The sequence below is a fragment of the Sarcophilus harrisii genome, chromosome 3, assembly GCF_902635505.1.
Source record: "Sarcophilus harrisii chromosome 3, mSarHar1.11, whole genome shotgun sequence".
Taxonomy (NCBI): domain Eukaryota; kingdom Metazoa; phylum Chordata; class Mammalia; order Dasyuromorphia; family Dasyuridae; genus Sarcophilus; species Sarcophilus harrisii.
Genome location: NC_045428.1, coordinates 418,211,567 through 418,229,245, shown reverse-complemented (window position 1 = coordinate 418,229,245; position 17,679 = coordinate 418,211,567). Strand labels below are relative to the sequence as shown.

The 17,679-nt window shown below is 36.0% G+C and overlaps 1 protein-coding gene across 3 annotated transcripts in view; it reads right to left on the bottom strand.

Annotated features, from left to right (window-relative positions):
• ACVR1C (activin A receptor type 1C) overlaps positions 1–15,297 on the bottom strand; it is a 90,599-nt gene extending 75,302 nt beyond the window's left edge. For all 3 annotated transcript variants that reach the window (XM_023499220.2, XM_012544727.3, XM_031960647.1), the window contains exon 1: positions 14,959–15,297. In XM_023499220.2, coding sequence (XP_023354988.1) covers positions 14,959–15,031 — 73 coding nt within the window. In that variant the 5' untranslated portion in view covers positions 15,032–15,297. The remainder of the gene's footprint in view (positions 1–14,958) is intronic.
• Between the last annotated feature and the right edge of the window lie 2,382 nt (positions 15,298–17,679).

Below are 17,679 nucleotides of genomic sequence, written 5' to 3'. Positions count from 1 at the left end.
TCCTCATACCCCTAGTATGAGGATTCTTGCTGTAGTAGCAAGAAACTGTAATAAGTATGCTTATTAGGGTTGATACTAGGATAATGGAAATAGAATAAACTGATTTCTTTCTACCTTTCTACTCTACTACAAATTCCCACTGCTTGGCCATAGATTTAGCACTAGAAGGGACTTTAAGGAAATCATCTTGTTCAAACTCTTCACCCCTCCTAGTTTTATAGATTTGGAAACAGAGACCCAAAAAAGTAAAATGACAATTCAACATTTACAGATAGCAGTCAGGATTCCTGTTCACATGCTAAGATTGCAGATATCACCTTTCCCCACTCCCCACACTAACCATGATTCTTACTTTTAAGTGGACTTCATTAGGAATCTAATAAACTTTGGCTTTCCCTTGAATCACCACAGTAACTGTCATTATTTTAAAAGCTGTATAATTGTTATAATCAAGTGAGCTACCTTTTTCTTCATTTCCTTTCTTTCAGTATGCACATCAGCATAATAATAAAAAAGAGGAAAATAATATTCTATATGTGGTAAAATACTAAGTGAGATCTTTTCATATTACAAAGCTAGAGGCAGACACTTCATATTTTTTAAAAAGCATGTTTTTAAAAAGACTCATTCAACATCTCATCTGTTATCCTTGGATAGAATGTTCTGTTAATCTGACAATTATCTTTCTATTCAGTGTTTCAAACATATAGTGCATTTTCTCTTTCCTGGAAATATCCAATACAGATTGTTAGGCGAGGCTTTTAACTTGTTTAACTTGAAGACTCACAAGTGGGTGTGATTACCTGACCAACCATATTTTCATAATGCTAACTCTCAAGACAAGACTTTTTAAAGTTGAGTAAAGAGATTAGGAAAAGTTATAAACCACAAGGAGAATTCTCCTCCCCCTCTTCCAGTTTTTAGTTCCTTATATCTTAAAGTGCTCCATAGCTAATGTCAAAGTCCTAACAGTCTGACAGCCCATCCTGATACATGAAGAGTAGGAGCATCAATCAAGAAAATTGGAAAACAGGCCACAGAAATCATCTGTAGAAATCATCAGAAAAAAATAAAATATAGTCAACTAGCAAACACTGCACATAAAATTTTTGGCAAAGAAATCCAGACTAGAGAATTAGGTATATCTCTGGCCAATAGTCATTCTCTGTACTACTCAGTATTTCTCTTGGATCTTCCTCCACATTTTGTCCTATCTACTTTCTTTTTTTCCTTCTCCCTACTAGAAAGAAATCTTTCTGAAATCTGTAATAGATAATTGTTCATTGTTTTTTAAAGCACATAAGCAGTCCTTTTTTGTAGTAGTAAGAAACTGTAAACAAAATGGATGCCCATCAGTTGGAGACTAGCTAAATAAGTTATGGTATATGAATGTAATGGAATATTATTACTCTATAAGAAATGATTGGCAGGCTAATTTCAGAAAGGCCTGGAGTGACTGATATGAACTGATAGAACAGTCTACATAGCAACAACAAAATTATGTGATGATCAACTCTGAAGAACATGGTTCTTTTCAATAATGAGATGATTCAGGCTAATTCCAATAGACTTGTGATGGAGAGAGCCATCTACATCTATAAAGAGAACTATGGGATCTTGAATGTGGATAACAATATTGTATTTTCACTTTTTTTGTTTGTTTTCCCATCTCCTCCCCTTTGATCTGATTTTTTTTTGTGCAGCATGATAAAGGTGGGAATATGATTAGAAAAATTGCATGTTTAGCTTTATTGGATTATTTGCTGTCTAGGGAATAGGGAGATAGGGAGGGAGGAAGGAAAAATTTGTAACAAAGTATTACAAGGATGAATGCTGAAAACTATCTTTGCATGTATTTTGAAAAATAAAAGGCTATTATTATATTAAAAACCCACACAGAACTTGTTCCCTCTTGAGCTAAATCTCTGAGCTTAACCAAATGTCATCTGCTCCTGAAGACCTGATGTCAAAGAGTCATTTTCTCTTTCTTTGCTCCTTTGCTCCTTCTTCATCTAGCATTACTCCAAAAAATACTGATTTATTCACATGTAAAATTTGTTTCTAGGTATCCCCAAATGTGGATAAAAGAATATTCCAGGCCTCAACACTAACACACAAGGAAACACACAGAAATTTGATATGGGAACAGGGGAAGTGAACAAGCATTTATTAAGCAAATACTATGTACTAAACACTAGCCTAAGTGTTCTATAAATGTAATCTCATTTGATTTTCACCACAATCCTGAGAAGTAAATGCTATTATTATCCCCATTTTATAGTTAAGGTTTGGAACTAAGACAGACAGCAATTAAGTGACTTGCCCAGGGTCACATAGCTAATAAGTGTCTGAAATTTTGCTTAATTTCAAGTCTTCCTGATTCCAGGCCCAATGCTTTATTCCTTGTACCAGATAGATGACTTTATTTAGGACAGTCTTTATTTCACTCCATTGAAAATTCAATAACACAAAAGATCTCTGGGATCCCATAAAGTGATTCTATCCCAAGATAGCTATTAAACTTTTGAGGAGAAATATATAAAGTGGAGTATACATAATGGATATTATTGATAATGAGGGGGGTGACCCTTATTGCCCACAAACCCTAGAATGTGCATCTGCTCTGCTGCATGTTAGTCTGTCCTCTTGTAATTCCAAGGAGAAACTCAAAAGAGAGCAAGAAACACTATAATAGAACTGGACTCAGCTCAGTTTTAAAGACTAAGAGAGGTGTCTCCTATGATACATTTCAGCTAACCTACCACCTTGCATTTTTCTATGTTCTCCAGCAAGTACTTTTAGTAATAGCTCATTCCATCCTCAATTGTTCATCACATGCCTTGAAACAATGGCATATGCCTTCTGATACTAATATTGGCTAATATTTATATAGCACAATATATAAGCTACAAAATGCTTATCTATAGGTAGAAGTACGAAAACTAACTATGGAATAGTTAAAATAATTAGATATGGCACAATAATTTTGAATTAAAAAATCTTTTTAATATTCAATGTGTCCTTATTCTATGTCACTTGTTTTATATGATCTAACACTAAGTTCAAAATATTCGATCCAATTTCTTTAGTTCTTCACCAAGAAATCCTATTTTAATCACACTGGATGTTAAGTATACTTTTAACAATCTATTTCTCCAAGTTTAACATTTATTATAGCCCACAGATTTTCAATGGGCTTTAAATCAGTTAAGTTACCAGACTAATGAAGCATGTTTGTCTCCATCTCTTGGATAAATTTCTTAAATATCTTTTGACACTGACAGATTACAAAGTTGTGCTGCAGTACCACCTTTCCATTTGGGAATTTCTATAGTTTTGAAACAATTTTATTGCTCAATATATCAATGTATTTATCATTGTTCCTATAATAAGGACAAGACTTCCAGGCATATTGAAAGAAAGAAATTCTCAAAACATTGTGAAGGCGGGGGAGAGGAAGAAGTTTGCTTTTTTCCACTTTGACAAAGATCCCTTAATAATTCTCCATCTTAGGCAATTGGGGTTAAGTGACTTGTCCACAGTCACACAGATAGGAAGTTTTAAATGTCTAAGACCAGATTTGAACTCAGGCCTTCCTGACTCCAGGGCTGGTACTATATCCACTGTGCCACCTAGCTGCCCTGATCCCTTAATCGTTAAAGGATCACCTATACTTTTTGTAACAAGGGTATAGGAAGAGTCTTCAATGAAAAATGGTTTTATTTTTAAAAAGATACCTTTTTCTAGTGTTCAGTATTTCAGTCTTCATATTGTTTTGCCCATGACAAACATGTTTTCTTCATAGTAATACCAGCTATTTTTCTAAAAGTCTTCTCAATGTCCTTCTGTCTTCAAGAAACCTACATTCCACTATAAAAGAATCAATAAGAATTTCTACATATTAGATTTCTTTGAAGATCTTTGTTTACTGAGGATTAAATTCTTTTGTAACAATAGTTTATTATTTTTTGTCATTGCTTTTTTGCTTCCAACATCACTTTCCTTTGTGTTTGGTAGGATGATCCTGTTTTATCAGGATCTTGAATAATCATCACAATGTTTGACTTTTCCCATACCAATAGCCCCTGCAATATCTCTAACAACCATCAAAATATCTGTACTCTTAAAGAACTCCAATTTTTTACTGTTTCCCTACAATAATATTTATTTTTAACCACCAGAATTGAAAACACAACATAAAGGAGCAATAAAATTATGCATATACTAAGAAATCTAGTATTCAGTTGACAAAGAATTAACCATCAGTACAAAGGTCAGCTCAATCCAGTTTCATCTAGTTAAGATGACATACTATGAATCACACTAATGACCATTGCAATCACAAGATAAAATCAAAGCAAAATTATTGATTGACAAGTAATTTTGAACACCACTGAATTCATTTAGTTGATCTTCATAACAATTCTCTGAGATAGGTATTATTATTATCCCCATTCCTCAGATAATGAAATTAGGAGAAAAAGCTTAAGAAAATTAATCGGGGTCATATACCTAGTAAGCATCAGACATAAGTCAAACTTGGGTCTTCTGACCAGTGCTGTTTAATCTCATTAGGTTAATAAGGGAATTCACCAAACTGACCTCAGACAAATATGGTTTATTTTCCTGAATCATTTTGAGTTGTTGTCATGTCATAGAGAGAGTGGGAGGAAATAAACATCCATTAAGTGCCTACTATGTATCAGATACTGTGTTAAGTAAATCATAAATATCTGATTTTATCCTAACAACAACCCTGGGAGGTAGATGCAATTATTCTTATCCCCATTTTACAGTTGAATACACACTGAGTCAGATATAGATTAAATGACCTGCCCAAGGCCAATACCTAGGAAATATCTGAAGCTGGACTTGAATTCAGAAATTTCAGATAGTTGGCCCGATTCTTTTCACTAAGTCACTTAGCTGACGATGCATCTCCTAAAATATAGAGGGGACAGTTTGTTCCAGAAAAGCTTAGCAGGAATAACCCTGATTGGCCAGACATTTTGAATTCATTAGTGTAGAGGGTCTCTATGTACAGAACACAACATATTCTTGCTTTCTTGTCCTATGTGGTTTTTATCTTAATTTTTCTCCCTACAAATTCTTTGCAGAGTCAAGCAAAAGTCTTTGCTCTGGCTCTTTCAATATTACAGTCACTAGTGCAGCATTCTCAGGCTGTCCATCTGTTTTGATGTATCCTTGCTACATAATCAGACCATCATTTGCAGTCACATGGATCTTTGATAATGTCTTTAGTCACATTTTATATAAAAGTCATTATTGATTACGTGCTACAGGCAAATAATTCCCATAATGCAACTTTCCCTTATTTTGTATTACCTGTAAAAGATTATTTTTTTCTTAGTATTGATTGACTATGGCTGTAAGTCATGGAATATACAATCTCTAAAAAGTAAAAAAAAGTATTATTCATAGAGCAATAGAAAGTTATATGATGGATGTGATAAGATTTTGATACATTGCAAACAAGAAATCATGAAATAGAATCAGTAAAGAAATGTCATCAAAGAAATATATAGACTAAAGTCAAGTCAAAAACTATTTATTAAATACCTGCTATATGCATGGGACTGTGTGCTAAGGTCTGGTAATACAAAAGAAATGCAAAAATAATCCCTGCCCTCAAGAAGCTCATAGTCTAATGAGGGGAAAATAAGATAATGTACAAACAAGCTACATACAAAATAATTTGGAGGTAAACTAAGATTTAAAAAGACAGGGAAAAGTTTCTTGCAGAAAGAAGGATTTTAGCTAACACTTGAAGTCAGGGAAATCAGAAGGCAAATAAGTAAGGAAAGAGTTCCAGATATGAAGAACAACTGGTAAAAATTATATGGAGTGGGGAGAATAAGCAAAAAGTTCAGTGTCATGATGCTAGAGTAAGGTATAGGAAAACAAAAAGGTAGGGAAGGGTCAGGTTATGAAAATGGCCAGGCTATGGAAGGATTTAAAAGCCAAAGAGAAGATTTTATATTTGAGACTAGAAGTAATAGGAAGCCATTAGACTTTTCTGATTAGAGGAGTCACATGGTCAGACATGAATTTTAGGAAGACGAATTTGACAAGTGAGTGAAAGACATTCTAGTGTGGTGAGAAATTTGAGGCAGGAAACCAGCAGCAAAGAAGATGGGCTGATCACAGGTACACAATGAATCAATCTTTACCAATATGCCTATAGGAGAAGAACCTTTCAGGCAGCAGTCACCTTGTTAAAATAAATATATTTATGATTTTTCATTTCACTGAGCATGAGAATACATCAATATGGGTGGTGGTTCAGCTATTCTTGAAGTTGTTCTACTCCTTAATAGTTAGAAAATGATTACATATCTCTTGTTGGTAGGTGTTCTAAGCTCTAATTTTTTGGTATTGTCTGCCCCCCTGCTTACCACCATCACTGTAGGAGCAGAAGGGGCTTGAATGAGACTTGACAATCATTTTATGTTATGCCATTTGATGGGTCTCCATGGCCAAAAATCAGAGTGACCCACTTTTAAAAATCAATCTCTCCATACTTAGCCAGGCTATATCCTCAGGAAAAAGACACAATCTGTCACTTGGACTAAATTCAAAGCTTTTCCAGGTTGGTAGAACCTTCTAGAGTTCATGTTCAAATCTGGGGATGTACTTCATGGGATCATGAATTTTTGTCTAAAATGAACTTCAGATGTCATCAAGTTCAACCCTTTATTTTATAGATATATAAACTCAGTCCCAGAGAGGTTAGGAAACTTGCTCATTATCACACAGCTAATAGTTTTCTGAGGCAAGATTGAAACTCATTTCTTCTTGATTCATATTTCTACCATGCTATATTTTAATTATACCACAATCAATATTTTAAGAGCCTATGACTTCATCAATGTAGACACTCCCTCCACAATGCAGGCTGTAATCATTCTATAACTTAATATATGATTTATAGTTGCTGTGGCTAAAAAAGTAATAATAGAAATCCCCCTGTAGCCAAGGTATTTGACTCTCCACACTTTACTAATCAAACAGTACCATGGTGTGCTAATAGACAGAAAAAAGGCTTCTCTAATCACCTAGAAACAGATACTAAAAGGCTTTATAATGCAGAGCAGGGACAAAATGTCCTCTTTGGGATCCATCCTCATATATCAAAGTCTAAGGCAATTGCTATAACCTGCTCTCTTTCTCTATAGCACTTATTTACAAATCAGCCCATTTATTCCCTTAGAATCCTGAACTATACTGAACCTGAGACAAGATTACCTCCTACAAATTAAGACAAGGTGTGATCCAATTTTCACTTGAAAACTTTCATTTAAGGAGCCCACTACCTCCCTTAGAAGGCATATATATCCATTTTCCTTTTAGATTGATTCAATAATTTTGAATAGCTTTAATCGATCTACTGGCCTCTGTTTGGCATGATAGAGAAATAGAGTGTCTAATGATACAACTAGGTACTTCATGTTTGGCCCATCCAAGGGCTTCCTTAGTGAAAACATACAAACATACATACACATACACCTATATAAGCACACACAAGATTAATAAAATAGAAAATATTAGAAGTATATATATTTAACAGATTCAAAAGACAATCTCAGGCACAGTCCTAAAATATGTATATATCATTGACTTCAAATAGCTCAGAAAACTATTTTTGTATTATCTTAAAGTTTCATATCAATCACTTGATAAACATTTATTAAGCAACTATTATATACCAGGTACTTTTCTAAGCGCTGCTTATCAAGACTTTCTTTGAGTCTGGTAGAAGATATGTATTATCCTCATTTTTATAAAAAGGAAATTGAGACAATTTGAGGGAAGTTATTGAAATAACCCTGGACAAAGGGATAATAGATGAGATAAGAATGAATGAAAACTAAAATCTTACTCCAGACCTCTTTAGACCATGTTTTGCTTTGGTATAGGAAGGATATAGGAATAAAATCGTCTTGAAAATCTTCTAGTGCAATATTTGTGCACTGACATCATTACAGTTCAAAAGTTTTTTTTTAAACAAAAAAGAGGATGGAATATGAGGTCCAGCCTCATAAGTTAGTAAGTTAAAACTTCCAGGAAGTCTGGGAAATTCATTCATAATTTATTGTCATGCTTGCTGGGAATACTGAGAACATAAGTTCCTTCAGTTACACAACTAGTATGTATCATAAACAGGACTTGAATCTAGGTCTTCCTGATTCAAGACTATTCATTTATTTATGTGCTCTTCTACTTCATCTAATACACAAAATAGAGAGGAGTGAGAGAACGAGAATGGAACAAACATTTACATAGCATTTACCCTATCCTAGGCATAGTGCTAAATGTTTCACAAATATTATTTCATTTGATCCTCACAACAAGCCTGAGAGGTAGGTGCAATTATCATCCCTAATTCACATTTGAGGAAACTGAAGTAGGCAGAAATTAAATGCCTTTTTTATGGTCACAAAACCATTAAGTGTCTAAAGCTAGATTTGAGCTAGAATTGACTTCAAGCCCAGAGTTCTACCTACTGCACCACCCAACTGCCACAATTATTAACATATATATATATATATATATATATATATATATATATATCAAGCAAAAATTCTAATTTAGACCTAATCTTTAAATCTTTATAAAACTAGGAGCTTGACCACCATAGCAGAATCATAACAGCAGAATTTCTTTCATCAATGTGCTTTTGAGGCTGGCATTCTTGTCCTAAAGCTGGAATTGTCATGAGGGTTACTTTAAGCAAAAAGAAATTCCATAACAAAGCACAAAAGTTTATCTCAGATAATGAAAAAAAAAATCACTTAATACTATAAAACAAAAATGTGAACTGAGAGGGGGGAAAAAAGGGGCAGGAAAAGAAAATCTCTAAGAATGAAATGATGAAAACAGATTAGTAGTAGTCACAAGAAGTTTGACAGTGAAGACCTGATATTTCTATGTACTTTGTCTTATTTAAATTAATAGAAAGGTGTAATGGGCTGAGGTTTGAGCTGATGCACTGAGGTCCCAAGTACATGAGGCTAGATAGTAATTGGGCTATACTCTATTAATATACATGATTGGATTAAGAATGGTCCCTGCCCACTCTCCTTGCAAGTCCTGATGTGTTGTATAGGAAATGACGATTTTGGTGGGTGGAGGCAGAGAGGGAAGAAGACAAGCTGGGAGAGATTGGGCTGAGTTCGAGACTCCGAGCTGCTGGTTGTGTGGCTGCTGGTCGAGCTAGCTTCTTGACTCAGTTGCACACATTGCTATCGCCGATTCTCTTCCACCTCCGATCCTTCTTCACTGAGAATAAAGACTGACGATTTTCCCCTAACCTGAATTCCTGTCTCGTGCTGATCTTAAAATACACAATCTTAACAGAAAGGAGCACCAGAAATTAAAGAGATAGGAGACTGTCTAAAGAGCCATGGTATTCCTGTCCAATTATTTCATATTCAATAGTCCAATACTTCAGAAAATCATAATCTTTAGCCTGCAGGAGAATACTAAACTCAGTAGGAAGCACCACACTCTACAGTGGGAGTACTTGCATATAAATCACTTGCAAGGAAAAAATGCATTTTCTATTCTTAGACAATTTTAGCTATTTGGAGGAAATGATTACTCCCACCACTATCTTCTTGATATTTCCTTGAATCTGCTATACAGTACTCAGTTTTGAGGAATGACATTTGAAATAAGTGACCAGGTTTCCCAATGACCTGAGGTTAAAAAAAGAAAGAAAATACAGCCCACAGTCTCTTTTCTCAACTGCCAACCAACTACTAGGTAAGCTGCCTAGATGAAGATTTGAGAAACCTTGAGGAAGAAATGGAAAGCAGCAGACAAGTCCAACAATCACATTGGTCACCATTTATACTTAGACCTTGATGGAGAACCTGAACCTATGAACCTTACAAGAATGTGCCCTAGACCATCAAACTTGCTTCCAGTCCTTATGAGCATCCCCAAGGAGAGAAATCTTTGTGGAGGAAAAAAATTCAACTTCTTCATCACAACCACTGCTAGCAACTGGCAAATAAGCACAAGATCTCTGGGAATGGCAATACTCCCCCCAGTCCAACAATCCTACCCTGAGTCTAATCATGATAGCCATTATCTAAAGAAGTGTCTTCTATAGAAAAAAGGCCTGTCAGTACCACCAAATGCCAATCAATTATTATTAACAGAGTAAGTAAATAAGACCAGCTGAAGCAGCAAGGTATCCTGAGGCAGGATCAACTACCACCACAATCACCACCACCATCTTCCCTGACTAGACACAGTCCAAGACCTTCAACCCAGAAGCTTGGGAATAGCAAAGCTTATATCCCAGTGTTAAATGGTTCAACATCCAAAGTTGGCAGGATTTTATCAATGGAAATGACATTAAAGAAGAAGTATTACCAATTTTTTTTGCCACAACATTCTAAGGACCCTTGGGACCTTTGCATTTGACTTGCAGCTTAAATCTTCTCTTCCATTAGAATGAGTTCCTTGAGAATAGGGACTACCTTACTTTTTTTATTTGTATCCCCAGTATGTGTTTAATAAACCATTCATTCATTACAAAAGCTTATCTTGCAGCAAAGATGTTCTCTTGAGCCCTAGTTGTGGGTTTAAGAATCAAAAGACTAATAACATCTAACTAGGTGACTTTGATGAGTTAGTTATGAGTCTCAGTCTTCTCTGATAATTGTAAAATAATATTTTTTAAAGATTTGGACAAATCCAGTATTTCTCAATCTAAAATATATTGATGATAGGTAACATGTAAATTCTGTATAGCAGATTGATCTGCCTTATACAACTTCAGCCAAGGGACCTTTGGCAGTCCCAAGATGATAGGTAGGGAAAAGGAGACTGGGAGAGATGAAAAAAAAAAGGAGAAAGATAGAGGATGAATCAGTTTTTGAATAAAATTTGCAAAATGTAAGAAGTCAGTATCTTTCAAAATAAAGTTTTGTTTACTAGTAAAAGTTTCCACTGATTAAAGCCAGTCTATAGAAGAACTGTAGTAGGGGAACGCTGGATTAAATTATTTTTAAGAATCCTTTCCAGTTTTGAATTTTAGTTTCTAATGTCTACATTGTTGTAGTCTTCACTTTCAATTCATTCATAGGAAAACATACAAGTTTTTTGTATGAACTCCCACCTTTAATGATGCTCTAAAAAGGAAAAAGAAAAAGAAAAATGGGATACAGTCTAATTACTAAATACATGTATTTGTACAAGCAATATACAATGTAATGTATGTACAAATAATAGTAGTTACTTTTTAACATTAGGTTTGCTCAGCACTTTCCATAGTAATATTCTAAAATCTTAATCATCTTTTATTCCTAAGGACCTGAGTAAAAGTTTACAAGTGTCCTCAAACTTTTTAAATAGGGGGCCAGTTCACTGTCCCTCAGACTGTTGGAGGGCTGGACTATAGTAAAAACAAAAACTTTGTTTTGTGGGCCTTTAAATAAAGAAGCTTCATAGCCCTGAGTGAGGGGGATAATTGTCTTCAGCTGCCACATCTAGCCCGTGGGCCGTAGTTTGAGGACCCCTGGTTTAGCATATCAGAACCAGATAAACAATTAAAATGTAATAAAACACATCCTCTACCCTAACACACTCTCAGAATAAAGAGCTTTCAGATGGTTATGATTACATATTGTCTACCAAACTTTACTTCATGAGGTAAATAACTTCTCTGGAGTCCAATGGGTTACTCATTATCCTTAATCAACTTAATCAACAATCTAGATTTCTTAAGATAGCCACTGCCCTTGCAGCATTTCTTTAGCTTGATACTTGAAGCATGATCAGTAAATGTAATTTCGGCATTTAAATCACAGATCAATCGGCTTTGTTTCACTTCTGGCTGGTGAAGAATCTCACCTGTTCCTGATTAGAGTGAGATATCAACAAGGCAAAAAAGGATTTCCTGACTAACCAAATCTTCAGATACTTTCAGGATCTTAATCTGGCATGTGTCCTTATGGTTGAGAATGAACAGCTCATATGTTCTCTTGTAGAGGGCTGGAACTCTGGAACAAGGTGTTAATTCAGTAGGATTGATGAGATAATGGTTCTCTAATTCACATATATACTTAGTACTTAGTATGGTGATGTAGTATACTGTAATGATGTAATTACAATAAGTCATATAAGAGCTAAGAAGGACTGGAAAACGGACATTCTATCAGCCTTGTGGTGACTCTTATGTCTCCTGCACCTTAGTGCAGAGAGAAAGAATCTAGACTCTTTCTTGACCATTCTCATGGTGTCTATCCTACTGAGACCAAGGTCCATCTGAAGGACTTCCAGAAAGCTAGCCTGGACATTACATTTTCTCTATATATGTATTCTCTATGTGGCAGAATGTAGAGATGATTGAAAGTGAGAAGAATTGGATTTGAACTCTTGATTCCTTTACTCATAATATGTGTGCTCTTAGGTCACTTAATTCTTATGAAGTATCTAGCAAGTTTGGGATTGGTTTTCTTATCCATAAAATGTGAAAAATAATCTTTGCATTACCTGTCTCACAAAACATGGAAAAGATTAAATGAGTATGCTTTTATAGCAAGCAGAGAACATTAAACATGCCCTAAACTTTGAGCCCATATTAGCTCCCCATTACAGTCTCCCCATTACAGAAAGATTTCCAAAGATAACCCAGACACTTACATGTGACCTACATAAATGTGAAATGACCAGTTCTAAAAACGATCTGACCAACCACATGAGAGAAACTAAAAGTCTTTAATCTTCTTCCCAAAATCCAGGTTACAATTTGAGAAATAAAAAGCTAATGGTAAATCAATATTGATACTTACAGGTTCCACAAAGACAAAGATAAGGCTTTTTAAATGATTACTTTGGACCCAGAAAAGATATTGTAATAAATGCTACATCTTATAACTGCCATATTATATTTATTTATTGTATCTATAATTAAAAATTCTAAATTCCAATAATTAATACTTTTAAGAAAACAATCAGGTTGGAAATTAGTGAATGTATTAGTCTGGGCTTTGGGCCTTGTTGGTTGGTTTTGTGTTGTTTTTTTTTTTTCTTTGTTTTTGGCTGCTATAGAAACCAAACACTCCACTAACAGAGGCTAAAATATTCTTTCTTTTTATACTTGATATAGAAATTGGACAAAAGTTTTCTTATATGATAATACTTATTGACTCATACATATGTTCTCAAGACCTACCAAAATGAAGTCTAGTTTGGATAAAATCTATAGCTACATACTCAGATAAGTGTTCTACAAGTGGAAGACCTAAAACCATACTTTCACATGTTTTCTGTCAAAATTATTATACTTAGAAGTTTAATTCAGGAAAGTCTTATTAAATCACTTTAAAACTCACTTTAAAGCTTTTAAACTCTTTATTTATGTTATGACTTTCCAATATTTCCTTAGCTCCACTGATTGAGTCAACTTTCTCTGAAAACTACATTGTTGTTTCCTTCATACTATCATTGCCTTTTTATCCTGAACAAATGTGCCATTTCATAGGAATTTGATACTCTGTTAGAAGACAATTTTGCTTTCCTGCAGATTATCCAAAGCTGTTTATATTGCAGAATGACTGCTGATAACAATTATTCAAAACCCTGCTATAAGCATGTCACTAAGGCTAAAAATACCTGTATCATAAATCCAGCTATTTTAAATTAGACTCACATGGGGGTGGGGAGGAGGGGGAGAGGAAGAAAGGGAGGGAAGTAGAAAAGTATCTGGCAAGTTTAGAACTAAGTAAACTTTCTAAAAACAATTTTTTTTGTCTATTAGATGCAAATATATATGTATATGTATACATATACACACACAGAGAGAAAGGCTATATATGCATATTTATACTATATATGCATATTTATACAATATATGATATGTATACATAAAATATATAGCTTTGACAGAATTATTGAAAGGATAAGAATGCGTTGAGTCTTATAACTCAAAGAAACGTTGGTAGAAATGATCTTAGAATTTTTATTTATTTAAAAAGAAACCCCTGGACAAGAGATTTTGCAAAACAAATCATTTCCCCAGTTGCACATAATCATAAAATTTTTAAAAAGTTTTACTTATGATTATTAAGATCAGATAACCCAGCAAAAGACCTGAGATAAACGTAAGAGGGATTTATCAACCTTCTTTCTTTTTTTAAAAGGAGCCCTTAATAAAGATAGTATCTCAAAAATAGCGTAGGAGAAAGACTTCAAGGCTTAGTCTTCTCTAAAGGCAGCTCCCACTTTGCCTTAGGGCACGCAGTCATATTTCAGTTACCCCGTTTCACCAAATCACCTCCCACTGTATCCATGGGTTTCTGAGATTGAAACACCACGGACCTCTCCAGTGGCCCCCGCTGCCTTGTGCTCATAGCACCAATGTTCCTAACTGCTCCTTTAGCATTGAGCAGCCCACGACCCCGCATAAGTATACGTACACACACACACACACACACACACACACACACACACACACACACACCCCTTCGGCTTTCTATATCCTACTCCTCAGGCCCACACACCTGTCACCCACTATTTCCCCCGACCTTACTCTTCAAGCCCACCTTGGGTTTCCAACTAAGCCCCTTCCTGATCTCGCCGCTTCCCTCCCTGCAATTCTTCCTAGATTGCAGCTCCCGGGATCATACGCACTTTCGAACCTCTCTTCCGGGATACACCTGTTTCTCCCCGGGGCTTCCATTCAGCAAGTGCCCAAGCTGCACTTTAAAATGCCGCCCCCATAAATCATCCAGTCAGCCGCGCTTCCCTCGGCGCCTTGTTACGACCGCTGCTCTGGGCACCCCCTCCCTAAAGCTCTGGCCGGCCGGCTCAAAGGAGAGCCCAGATCTGCCCTGCGCCCAAGAGCGCGGAGAGCTCAGCCGTGCGCCTGCTTGGACACCTCTATGGTCCTGCGCCACTGCTGGGGTGAAGAGGCGGCCGTACCTTCCGAGAAAGAGGCGGCGATGGCGAAGAGCAACAGAGCCTGCTGGAACGTGAAGTGGAGCGCCTGGGTCATGGCCACCACAAGGGACAGGCTGAAGACCAGACAACAGGGGACGGACCGGGGAAACCAGGGAGGGAAGGAGAGAAGGTGGGTGCACGGCGCTCTGAAGTTCCCAAGTACGAGAGTAGAGCGCAACCCAGGGACGCTTTTTGAAGTGTGCGGTCGCCACTAACCGGTGCCTGCACCCCTCTCCGTTTTCCTCCCCTTCCCCCATCCCACGCCCCCCAGGCAGGAGGTGTGTAGAGCTCCAGCCACCGGCCCCAAATGCCACGGGGACACGCGGGGAGCTGCGGAGGCGTGGTTGGGGGGTGGAAGAAGGGGTAGAGGCGGGCAGAGTCGAACTGCTTCCCAAGAGCGAGCCTCCGCCCCTTTCTCCTCTCTTCAGCCCTCAGGGCACTGGTGAGGGAGAGTAAAAAAGACTGACTAGGGAAAGTGAAGAAGCAAGGGGGCCTATTAGATGTGGAAAGGGGAGCAAAAGTGGAACCCTAACAAAGCACTGTAGGAAATAGTTTCTGGGAGATGATCTTATAACCAGCCATTCGTATTGCCTCTAATCAAGACTCCCTGAATATTCCTCTCGTTTCGTCATGTTATGATGAACCTTCCCTCTTGTCCCCAGGTATTAAGACTTTTTGTTTACTTTGTTATATCCTGCCCGGATTGCATAAAAACCAGCGTGCTGACATATTACCCGGTATATGTTCCTGTGCTGCCCGGATCCTGCCCCCACCCCCCAAAAATTGCAGGAATCTGCCAATGTGCTATACTTAGAAAGCCAATGCCACTTGTCCCTAAAACTTTGTACCCGCTAATGTAAGACTATGGCACCTTGGGTAAATGCACTTAGGATGAGCCTCCCAGGATTCTTGCATATTTCACCTCACTCAAGCATCTCTACCTAGGATGTCTCTATCCCATTTTGACAGGAGATTATATCACCTGCTTCAGGTGATAAACTATATATATATTTGTGTGTGTATAAATAATATACGTGTGTGTACATATCTATATCCCAGGCTGCCAACGCCTTAAATTCCTTCCTCTGGAATATACTGTTTTGTTGTCACAATCAACAGAAATCTATTTCAGAATTTGGATCCCTTTAAATTACACTAAAACAACTAACTAATTAAAGTATTATGTTTATGCCGATGACTCTTTGCTATTAATTGGTTATAACTAACACATTTATTGCGAGTGAAAATACTGTTATGGGGAGAAATTACTAATTAGCAACAATTAACCTGCAATCCATTTCTGCTTTATCCAGTCTTGGCATGTGCAGAAAGTGAACTGAATGCTTTTAAATTAGCCACTCAGAGGAGCTAAAAATAAGGTATTTAATGTTACTAATATTACTATTAGGAGAAGATAGCTCTCATTGTCTTTAAAAGATTCCTCAGTAATAGAAATTAATGGTTTTAGAATCAAAGACTCCTCTAGATTTAAAAATCATACTATTCTTGTTCCTTCACTTGATTGAGAGTAAAAATATCAGGTTTCTCTATTTTTACTAGGCTCAAGGTATAGACAATAGTTGGTTCTTATTAATCCAAGAAACACAAACATATCAGGACTAGGCATGGGATTATCACTGAACAGTAATTTGTTTTTCAAGTCTGTTAGAGTTGTAGCAATGCAGAAATTAAGAACTGTTTTTCTTTTAAGGGCACAAAAAAACTCTACAGGGTGGAAATATTCTGTTCCTATTTTGTCCTGAATCAATTAAGGAGAAAAAAATATAGGGAGGTGGGACAAGCCTCTAAGGCCTTCCAGACACCCACAAAACAGATGCTTTAAAAAAACACACACATACTAAAAACTTATGCAACAAAATGCTAGAAAACATTAGATTTTTTTTACTGCCTTGCTTTATTCATTATTTAGTACTTGCACCATTAATTCTGTATTGATGAGTGCCTATGTACGAATATAACCATATCTCCAGATTGAAAAAAAAAATTACTGAAACCTCTAGGAAGATAATAGGCTAGAGTTTTAATAATCCTGTTGTTATAGAAATATTTCATAGTTTAAGTATTCAAAACATACTGCATGTCCTTCTCTTTAATCCTCTTCCTAATAAAATATTGTTAGCAAGTAGATAACAATTTCACTTTAAAAATAGCATGAGTAAACCAAGGCAAGTAAAGTTTAAGTGCTTTGTCAGGCATCATGGTAACTGAGTGAAAGAACCTGTATCAAAAAAAGATTTTTGAGCCTTTAGATCAAAGTTCTTTGTACTAGTGGTAAAAAACCAACTTTGAAAAATTTAAATATTTGCTATATTAAGACCGTGAAATATCTTTCAAATACTATCATTTCAGCATCCCAAACATTTCATCTCATATTTAAACTCTTCTTCCAGAATTAAAATTCCAGGAGAATCTTAGCATGATCTTTGAGAATCTATAATGAATAAAACAACTACCTTTCAATAAATGTAAATAAGAATTAAGGAAAGTGAATAGCTAGAAGAATAGACTCTTGAGGACAGAGTACTATTGCAGAAATTACATTGAAAAATTTAAAAGCCCCCAAGTTCAAAATCCTACTGATACTTTTTAACCACATAACCACAAACAAATCACATAAATTTTCTAAGCCTCAGTTTCATTATTTGTAAAATTGAGATGATAGTATTTGCAAAACTCTTTCAC